The sequence below is a fragment of the Microtus ochrogaster genome, chromosome 5 (genome assembly GCF_000317375.1).
Source record: "Microtus ochrogaster isolate Prairie Vole_2 chromosome 5, MicOch1.0, whole genome shotgun sequence".
Taxonomy (NCBI): domain Eukaryota; kingdom Metazoa; phylum Chordata; class Mammalia; order Rodentia; family Cricetidae; genus Microtus; species Microtus ochrogaster.
In genome coordinates this window covers 72,586,916-72,597,564 of record NC_022012.1, presented here as the reverse complement: position 1 = coordinate 72,597,564, position 10,649 = coordinate 72,586,916, and the positions used below count along the sequence as shown (strand labels likewise).

The window sequence follows — 10,649 nt, the reverse complement described above, 5'->3', positions numbered from 1 at the left end:
GGCATGGTGTGCAGGCTTACAACCCAAGCACAGGGGAGACAGGAGGATCCCTGGAGTGCTGGAGCCAGGCGGCCCGACTAATCCACTGTCTCAAAAAAGTGGGTGGATAGTTCCTGAGGAACTCATACATAGGTTGACCTCTGGCTTGTACATACATGCACACATGTGTGCACCCACACACATATGTATACCTGTACACACACACATAAAGCTATTTTCATTTCATAGCTAAGAAAACAGCTTGAGGGATAAGGGTCTTTCAATTATTTCTGTGCTCCTGGGAGAGAGGTTTTCTATTGTCTGCTGCTCTGTATATTGCAGGCATTCCAATAATAGTTGAGTAAGATTGGAGGAGAGGATGTAGGGAAAACTGTGGTCAGGATGTAAAATAAATGAATAAATTTAATTAATAAAAAATTAATTGAGTGGTTTTTCACTGTAAATAATGGACATACCATTCTTCTTACTACTTTGAGCCCCTTAACCACAGTCTTTTATCAGCTTTTAGCTAAGGGAAAGAACGAAAGAATTCCACTTATTTTGCTTGTGTACCTTCCCAAGAGAAGAGACCACGTTTACTGTAATATCTCATTAATTCCAAAATGAGTATGGATTACTCTCTTGGTTCTAGAAATGAGATTAATTGAAGCCTACCTGGAATTCAGTAGCCTTTTTTTTTTTGGTTTTTGTTTTCCTTCAGGGAGGAGTAATGACAGGCAATCACAAGGAAAGATCCAGAAAAGTTGTAGCTACAAGGTCTCTAGATGAATCACCTGGCCAATCCACAAAGAACAGACTTGCACACCTCACCGCTGGGGAGTTTAGTCCTAGGTGTCTGAGAAGAGGAAAATCCTGGCCTCTGAGAAGCATGTGGATTTTTTTTTTTTTGGTTGGTTGGTTTGGGTTTTTTTGGGGGGGGGGGTTAAAGGGTCTTGTTTGTTTGTTTGTTTTTGTTTGCTTTCAAGACAGGGATTCTCTGTGTAGCCCTGGCTATCTTGGAACTCACTCTGTAGACCAGGCTGGCCTCAAACTCAGAGATTTGCCTGCCTCTATCTCTGGAGTACTGAGATTAACAGAGTTCTGGGATTAAAAATCTGTGACACCACCCAGCTGCAAGTGGACTTTTAAGAGAGAAAATCCAGATGTGGGGAACATTTTGCTACTCAGAAACGAAAGCGTGCACGGGACGGCAGTAGTTGCTAAGAATTGAATAATGTAGGCAATAAGAGTTCACAGAAGGCTTGAGTTTCATCCACACAGCCTCATCACAATGTCTGGTCGCGGCAAGGGCGGGAAAGGCCTGGGCAAAGGCGGCGCCAAGTGCCACCGCAAGGTCCTGCGCGACAACATCCAGGGCATCACCAAGCCCGCCATCCGCAGCCTGGCCCGGCGTGGAGGAGTCAAGCGCATCTCCGGCCTCATCTACGAGGAGACCCGCGGGGTGCTGAAGGTGTTCCTGGAGAACGTGATCCGCAACGCGGTCACCTACACGGAGCACGCCAAGCGCAAGACCGTCACCGCCATGGACGTGGTCTATGCGCTCAAGCGCCAGGGCCGCACCCTCTACGGCTTCGGCGGCTTCGGCGGCTGAACTGTTGTAGGTTCGCTTCCAATAAAGACCCTTTTCAGGGCCACCAAAAAAAAAAAAAGAAGAAAATTTATTTAAAAAAAAAAAAAGAGTTCACAGAAGGGAGAGGTTCCATTCACACTCACGTATGCTGACCTCAAGATCTGCATCATCTTTTCTTGGGCTGCAGTATCACCATAAGCTTTGAAAGAGTACCTCGGTATGACTCAAAAGAAGTAAGTCAATTTCTTCTCTGGTGGCTTGGGGTGATAGTGAGAAGGTTTGCAGGCAGCAATAGCGGCGGGAGAGATGAGGAAAAGACCAGAGACCTGACCCCAAAGGCTGGCAGGATAGATTCTGAGAGACCTCATCTGGCTACCAAGGTTAGAGTTGTTTGTTTAATAAGACTGGGTCTCACTTTGTAGCCTGGGCTAACCTGGAACCCTCTCAGTAATTCTGCTACTGCTTCCCAAGTGCTGGAATCACAGTCACACCCCACCACACTTGGCTGATTTACTTTTGTATAAAGGTAATAAAAAGGACTACTCGCTGATTGGCAAGTCCAACATCAAAGCACTAATCTCCCATGAGGGCCTGCTTGCTGTGTTATTGTCATGCCCCACCACCACCACCACTGCCCAGTGTGTGTGTGCGTGTGCATATGCGTGTATGCATGCATGTGTGCACAGTGGTAGACTGTAGTTCTTTCTGGACTTTGCTTTATGGAAGTCCTCAGATAGGTGTTTAAAAGCAGTTACGTGGGTCGTCCCCAGAGCCCTCTAAACTAATTGGCCCATGATGCTGCTTTGATGTTTCTAATGTTCAGTTAATGAGTATCCCATGGTAAAGGAGGGCATGACTCACTGGCATGAGAAACAGATGCCCCTTGCAGGGGAAGATGGATGGTGCCTTGCTTCAATCAGGAGAAATGTTCTTGACCCTGGAATAACAAGAATCAGACATTCACACTAGAGAAGTACAAAGACTCCAGAAGGTGTCAGTGTGGGGCTGGTGGTGTAAATCATAGAGCATGTACTTAGCATGTTGAGGATCCGCGTTACACCCTGGCACCACACAGAGAGCCAAGAATGCAGCAAGTCTAGATCAGTGCTTCTTAGAAGGAGGTATCCACACACTTCATGGAAAATGATAAAATTCAGATTCTGACTCTGAAGATCTCAGAAACTGCCATAGACTATTCCCAAAAGCTTACTAAGTGTTGGGATGCTGCCGGTGTACAGAGTAAGGCCTACATGGCTAAGATGTATCACTGTGTCCACATCCTCATATACATCTCAAAAATGGAAGAAGAGGAGCCTCAAGCCTGTCAAACCCTGGGGTTCCAGGGGCAGGGGTGACATTGTTAGCAGGCTAGATTAAGGCTGGGCAAGGGCTGAGGAAATGCAGCTTTCGGTCTGTGGGGGCATTCTCACAGAGGACTGCCATGTGGGAGACTGACTGGGTGTGGGGTGTGGGTTCTGCCCTTAATGGTACCTTCCAACAGGGCCCAGCCTGTATAAAATAGAGAAGCCAGATGAAGACTGTGGCTATAAGCCACTTTCCTTCTGAGTAGCATGTCCATGCTGCCGTCATCATCTGACAGACTCGAAATTCTTCAGCCTTTAAAGTTAGACTTAATACCTGGTACTCTCCAGGGAACTTCCAGACTTTCAGTTTCCAGATTGGGGCTGCTGAGGCATCCAGCTTCCTGAACTGGGAAGCTACTGGGTTCTCTGCTTCTCTAGCATGCAGTTGGTCATTGCTGAACTGCACCAACTACATCATCTCCCGCCTCTCTCCCCTCCTGTCCCTTCCCTTCCTTTCCCTTTTCCTCTTTTCTTCTCCTCCTTCCCATACCTCTCTCTCAGCTCTATCCTCTTAGATAACCCTAATTCTTTTTTGGAGGGTCAAAACAGGGTCTCTCTGTGTAGCCCTGCTGTCCTGGAACTCTCCCTGTAGACCAGGCTGGTCTTGAACTTAAAAATACGCACCTGTCTCTGCCTCCTGACTGCTAGAATTAAAGGTGTGTGCCACCACTTCTTGGCCGAGAACTCAAATTCTTTCTCTCACCTCACAATCTGAAATCAAAAACACTTTTTTACTTTAATTATTTACCCTGTGTGCCAACACTTCTTGCACATTCATTGAAGTCAGAGGAACAACTTGTGGGAGGCAGGTCTCCCAATCCACTGCGTGAGTTCCCTAGATCGAACTCAGCTTGGTGACAAGCACCTATGCCCACTAAGCCATTCAGAGGTCCACGGTTTAAATCCTGATATAACAAAAACTTTTTTTTTTTTTTTGGTTTTTCGAGACAGGGTTTCTCTGTGGCTTTGGAGCCTGTCCTGGAACTAGCTCTGTAGACCAGGCTGGTCTCGAACTCACAGAGATCCACCTGCCTCTGCCTCCCGAGTGCTGGGATTAAAGGCGTGCACCACCACCACCCGGCCTAACCAAAACTTTTGTAGACAGATCTTTTCTTCCCACCCACCAGTTTCCAAATAACAAACACGGAGACTTAATATGAATTACAAATGTTTAACCGATACCTCAGGCTTGTTACTATCTAACTCTTAATATTTAAATTATACTATATTTCTTATCTACCCTCTGGCTCATGGCTTGTTACCTCATTTTCTACATGCCTAGCTTCTTCTGTGTCTGCTGGCATCTCCTCTGACTGTACCCTTCTTCGTCCCAGCATCCTAGTTTGGTTGTCCTGCCTCTACTTCCTGCCTGGCTACCAGCCTCTAAGCTTTTTATTAAACCAATTCGAGTGACAAATCTTTACAGAGTACAAAATGATTATTCCATAGCAAACTTTATTTATTAGAATGTTCCCTGAAAAATTGTAAAAATTAGGGGTGGGGAAAGTCAAGATTGGTTCCCAGGTCTTCATTGCTGTATTATTTCTGTAAGATATCAACCATAAATACAGTGGTTTAAAACAATATGAATGTATGAGCATAAAATTCTGTATTTTAAAAGTTTAACCCAGATCATACCAGGCTAAAACTGAGAAGTTGGGAAAGCTGTTTTGCTTCCTTGGTTTGCTGTATGGGAAGGCCTCCTGTAGGTGAACTTTTCTTTCCCACCCACCAAATAGCCAACAGAGACACTTAATATTAATTATAAATGCTCGGCCAATAGCTCAGGCTTATTACTAACTAGCTCTTACAACTTAAATTAATCCATTTCTGTTGATCTATGTACTGCCAGGGGGCTTTACCTGTCCTCCAGCATGTCTTGCTCCCTCTGCATCTTCTGGCAACTCTTCTAACTCTGCCCTTCTTCTTCCCAGCATTCTCCTAGTCTGGCTCTCCTGCCCAGTCTCTCCTGCCCAGCTATAGGCCAGTCAGCTCTTTACTAACCAATGAGAGCAATACATAGTTACAGTAGAGATTGTTCCACAGCACCTTCCATCTTCAAAGTCAGTAGCAATATCTTGTGTGGTGTTGGCACACACCTGTCATCCCGTATTCTTTTTTTTTTTTTTTTTTTTTTTGGTTTTTTCGAGACAGGGTTTCTCTGTGGTTTTGGAGCCTGTCCTGGAACTAGCTCTTGTAGACCAGGCTGGTCTCGAACTCACAGAGATCCACCTGCCTCTGCCTCCCGAGTGTTGGGATTAAAGGCATGCGCCACCACCGCCCGGCTGTCATCCTGTATTCTGGACGCTAAGGCAATAGGATCAGGAGTTTGAGGCTATTTGAGGCTATGGAGCAAGACCCTATCTCCAAAAATCAAAACAACCAGTGCCAATCACTACCACCACAAATCCATTGTATTAATTACTTTTCTATTGTTGTAATAAAACATCACAACCAAGGCAATTTATAGGATTGTGTTAGTTTGAATGTAACCAGCCCCCATAAGCTCATAAGGAGTGGCACTATTTGGAAGTGTGGCTTTGTTGGAGTAGGTATGTCCTTGTTGGAGGAAGTGTGTCACTGTGGGGGTGGGCTTTGAGGTCTCATATATGCTCAAGCACACCCAGTGTTTCAGACCACTTCCTGTTGCCTGCTGGTCAAGTTGTAGGAATCTCAGCACCTTCTCTAGCACCATGTCCGCCTGAACACCACCAAGTCACACCATGATGATAATGGACTAAACCTCCTGAAAATGTAAAGCACCCCAGTTAAATGTTTTTCCTTTATAAGAGTTGCTGTGGTCATGGTGACTCTTCACAGCAATAGCAATCCTAACTAAGACAAGAAGGAAAGGTTTATTTGGGTATGGTTCCAGAACAATTAGAGACCATCACCATCATGGTATTGATGTGTGGCACCAGGCAGGCAAGCAACTGGAGCAGGAAGCTAAGAGTTACATCTTTAAGGGCAAGCAGGAGACAGAGAGCAAACTAGGAATGGTGCAAGTCTTTTAACACCTCAAAGCTGGTTTTCAACGGCATACTCTCTGCAGTGAGGTCACACCTCCTAACCTACTCAAATAATACCACCAACTTGGGATCAAGTGCTCAAATGCCAGACACTATGAAATATTATCTGTATGACAATATTTAATATTGATTTGTATTTTATTTGTCATTATTATTTTTGGTGTTTCTCTCCCCCCCCCCTCTCTCTCATGACTAACGTCCACGACCCAATAGCCTTGTGGCCCCGTGGCCTCCCCAGCCCGGCCCGCGTCTAGGGCGGTGCTTAACGCAGGAGCCCTTTAGACCCTCAATAGACCAGGACCCCCATTCGGGGCCGGAGCCGCACCACCGAGACGGGAGCCTAGAGAGGCCGCCCCGCCCGCATTCCCCTCCACTCCGCCCCGCCGCCTCTATCCCCGGAAGTTGTAGCTGAGCACTCGCCAGCAAGCACCTCACCTCGGAGATCTGGAGCGTCGGTGCTGGCCGAGCCGTCACCATGCCTGTAAGTGTTTGACTTTGAGTTCGGCCTTACTTTCTTTCGGGCTTTCTGTCCATCCGGCGCCTCGGCAGGCGGCTCAGCCCGCGGCGTCTCCTGGCCATCCACGCGGCTGGCGGTGCGGGCTGGGGCGCGGCGGGCTTGTCCCGACTTGCCCGGGCGGCGTGGCGTGGCGTGGCTGGCCCTGCTTAGCCGGAGCGCGAGCGAGCGGGCCGCGGATGGGGAGTCGCTTCCAGCCAAAGGCGGGGGGTGGGGAGATCTCTTCTGCTCTCTAACGGCCCTCGAAGCTCTGACAACGGTCGTTCCACCCCGGGCGGCCACGAGGCAGCCCGGTGCTGGCGATCGGGTGTGGAGCCCCGAGGCTGAGGTCATCCCGGCCTTGCTCTGATCGGCTGCGCTGCTTCCTCCCCGGGGCCCGAGCCAGAGTCTTGTTCTTACTTAGCTTTGCTGGCTTTCCAACCGAACGAAGAAGGGGTTCTCTATCATAAGCGCCTCCACCGCCGTAAAGTCCTAAGACAAGGACTCGGCGAACGCGAAGTATGGGTGGAAGTGGTCCCTCTGCGGAGGATGCCTGTTGCTCTTGCTTTGCGTTCGTCCTATGGTTAAATCCTCCCCCAGTGTGCTTTGACTCCAGCAGTAACAATATGTTTCTTTACTCAGCTGGCTAGAGATCTTTTACACCCTTCCTTGGAAGACGAAAAGAAAAAACATAAGAAGAAACGGCTGGTTCAGAGCCCAAATTCTTACTTCATGGATGTGAAATGTCCAGGTAAATTTTCAAATTTTCTTGTCCGGAAGGAAGCTTCTGAGGATCTACAGTTGAATAGAATTAAGATCACAGAATTGTCGCAGGGACATTTTAAATAAACATAATCAAGGTTTAGTAGGAACATATGGGAGCCTGGTGAAGCCAGGTTAGATTCAAGTCTTCCAGCTGTTCATTAAGGTGATGGATTTTCTTTTTTCACTGTACAGTGAAAGTATGTTGATTCTCCAGTCTCGAATTGTGCTGTCTGAGGTTTCCATTATCCATCCATATGTGGCTGTTTAGTACTTAGAACGTGACAGTGAAACTGGAGACAGTCTCTATGTGTAGAACACCAAACTCCGAAGACAACCTGAAAAAGATGGCGCAAAGTCTGTTGCATTCTGAAATGTTAATGTTTCAGAAATACTAAGTTTAATAAAAGTTCACCTTAAAAAAAAAAACAAACCCTTAAGTGGCTTCAAAAATACTTTTTTCCTTGTGTGACCTGCTGTCATAGCAGGGACCAGAGTTCACAGGAAATGTGTAAAAGCATCTCTCATGGTATAAGCAGCATGTATTTATTTGATGAGACAGAACTCTGTTTTCATCTGCTTTGCAAACTTTTAATGTATTGTTCCCTTTTGTTTGTTTTTAGGCTGCTACAAGATTACTACAGTTTTCAGCCATGCTCAGACAGTGGTTCTTTGTGTAGGTTGTTCAACAGTGCTGTGCCAGCCCACAGGAGGAAAAGCCAGGCTCACAGAAGGTATAGCCTTTGGCATTTTCTAACCCAGTAATAAGATTTAGAAGGTTTATTGTGGGCTCTTTAAAGAGTCCTCTGTTCAGATAGGTAAGCTGCTTATGCCTTTGATACTACAGTTGTTTTTCTAACTTTAGAATATTTAGTCTTACATTCTTATTCTCCTTGTGTAATTAACTTGGAATAAATTAAAAAATAAATAAGTTAAAAAGTCAGAATGAGATTTTAAAACATTTTTTCTTATACAGTTGGTGCATAAAAGAGGTTTTTTTCTTTTGTTTTTGCCATTGCCAAGTAAGGAACAAATATCTCAGATGTATCAATTAAAATGCCCCCTTTTTATTTTTATGGACATCTATTTAATACTAAATTTAAAAATCTAATTTACTTTTTAACTTCACTTTAATACAATAAATAAAAATAATTGTGTATATATTTTTTCATAATAATATATTCAGGTTTATAATTCCATAATACTTGAAATTTGCTTGTGATATTTTGGGGAACTGTGAATTCCATATTTTCACTGGAAGAGTTACAAATGCCCTAGCAGTAAATCCAAGATCTATTTGGTGTGACTGGGTGAGATCAGAGTCCAAAGTAAGGTGTGTAAGAATGGGATGAGGTGGCGCACGCCTTTAATCCTAGCAATTAAGAGGCAGAGGCCGGTGGCCTTCATGAGTTCAGCCTGATCCATGTAGTGAGTTCCAGGGCAACCGGGACTAAGTAGAGATAATCCTGCCTCAAAAAATCGAAACAAACACATTGCCTACTGTTATTAATAAGTACTTTCAGGTTACTGAAACTTATTTCATGCCATGATCATGGGAGTTTGTATGCATATGCTAACAGATGAAGTCAAAGTGCATCTGGCACATTTGTGACCTGGGAGAAGAACTCTAACCAGAGCTAACTTTGTGGGAGACTGCTTGAGTAGAGGAAAGGACTGAGGAGAAAGATCTTCACAGTGTGAACTGTTGGGGTGGGATTTATGGTCTCAGATAGAGTCCATGACATAATTTGAATAACTTGTACAACATTTATGATAGCAAAATTATATATTAATTTATATTAATAATACTCAGAAACTTCAGTTTTCTGCCTAAAATCTAATGTTTCTTTCTTTAATCTGACCCTAAAGCTTTTTTTTTTTTAACTTAAAAAGCACTTTTTACTACTAAAATCACACCAAAGATAGAGTAAGATGTTTAATACACTTTCTTGATTCCTTTGCAGGTTGTTCATTTAGAAGAAAGCAACACTAAACATCTATACAAGTTCCTGAGTTTGCGTTTTTCACAGAAAGCCTTATCAAGTTTAGTGACTCTACCAAGACAATGTAACTGTGTTTGATTTTATAAAGTATACAACAGTGATCTCCTATTTTGGTGTCAGTTTTTCAATAAAGTTTTAATTATAGACAAGTTCACCCCCCTGCTTTTTTCTTTTATTGTACATGCGAGTATGCTATACATTTAAGTTGTACTGTGTATGTTGATCTTGGTTTAAACATTTTAAACTAGTATTTTGACTAGTTTGTGTCCCATTTCGAACCTAAATATTTGACTTTCAGACCACTCTAAATTGCATTGAGTGCTGTTAAATATATCTCTTTAGGATATTATAGCTCCATTTTCACACGTGAAGGCTAAGCGTTCTGTCAAGCCATGGTATTGCTGTTATTCCATGCTTTGACATTTATTTCAAAGGTATTGTCAGAATAGGAAATTCTCCCAATTTATTTCTTTTCCATTTGGCTCATTTATTGCCACACCACATTCTGTTTTCTTGTGTACCAAAACCTCACCTTAGAAAGCAAAGAATTGGGGCTGGGGCTGTAGCTCAGTGGTAGAGCACTTGCCCAGGACACACGAGGCCCTCTTTGAATCCTCAGTACTTCTAGAAAGGGGAAAAATAGCCCTGTAGATTTAGTTTAGAAACCTACCTTTTAAATAATTCCTTAGGAATGTAGTTCTTGTGTGCTGATTGGTCTGTAGCAACAGAAATTGGAGCTGCCACTGCTGCCCAGACCCAGCGCTCAGCAGACCCTCAGCCCTGTCCATGTTCTGTTTTCATGGCTCTCACCTCATTTTGTATGCTTAGAACAATCAGTGTGTAGGAGGATGGCTGTAGTTTCTCTGTAGTTTTGGAGCCTGTCCTGGAACTAGGTCTTAAAGACCAGGCTGGCCTCGAACTCGGAGATCCGCCTGCCTCTGCCTCCCGAGTGCTGGGATTAAGGCGTGCGCCACCACTGCCCGGCATGGAGGGTGGTTTTATAGTGCCATCTTTGTTTTTCATTTTGTATTTTGAGCAATACATTGTTCTTGGTTTGCAGTCAAATTTTCTAATGAAAATCTGTAATTATTTTGTAGCTGTATTATTTCAGGCCCTTGCACATGTTAGGCATGTTATGTCTATCACTGGGCTGTATTTCCAGGCCCAATTTATATTTTGATGTGACTTGGTTTACTAAACTGTTAAAGTTGTATCCCACAAAATGTGATTTTGGAGGACTGGCCAGTTTTTAGAATATTTTTTTAGCATGAGTATTATAAAGTTGTACTTTCCTCCAAATATCCCCATTTCTTGGCCAATCAAAGCACGGTTGGTTGTGTTGACTACTTGCTGTAAAACAAGCCACCCCCAAGTTTAATGGCTTAAGTGATGATCTGTTTTTCTCATGGTTATGTAAGCTGGCTGCTT

General features: G+C 44.2%; 2 protein-coding genes across 2 annotated transcripts; both read left to right on the top strand.

Moving 5' to 3' along the window:
* Window positions 1–1,111: 1,111 nt before the first annotated feature.
* On the top strand, window positions 1,112–1,591 carry LOC101989639 (histone H4-like). The gene has a single exon (XM_005347729.2). The coding sequence runs from the start codon at window positions 1,271–1,273 to the stop codon at window positions 1,589–1,591; it is 321 nt and encodes a 106-aa protein (XP_005347786.1). The 5' UTR covers window positions 1,112–1,270.
* A 4,698-nt stretch (window positions 1,592–6,289) lies between these two features.
* On the top strand, window positions 6,290–9,375 carry Rps27l (ribosomal protein S27 like). Its single transcript, XM_005347730.3, has 4 exons — window positions 6,290–6,444; window positions 7,099–7,207; window positions 7,842–7,952; window positions 9,183–9,375. Exons 1-4 carry the CDS (start codon window positions 6,439–6,441, stop codon window positions 9,209–9,211), a joined length of 255 nt encoding a protein of 84 aa, XP_005347787.1. The 5' UTR covers window positions 6,290–6,438; the 3' UTR covers window positions 9,212–9,375.
* Window positions 9,376–10,649: the final 1,274 nt, after the last annotated feature.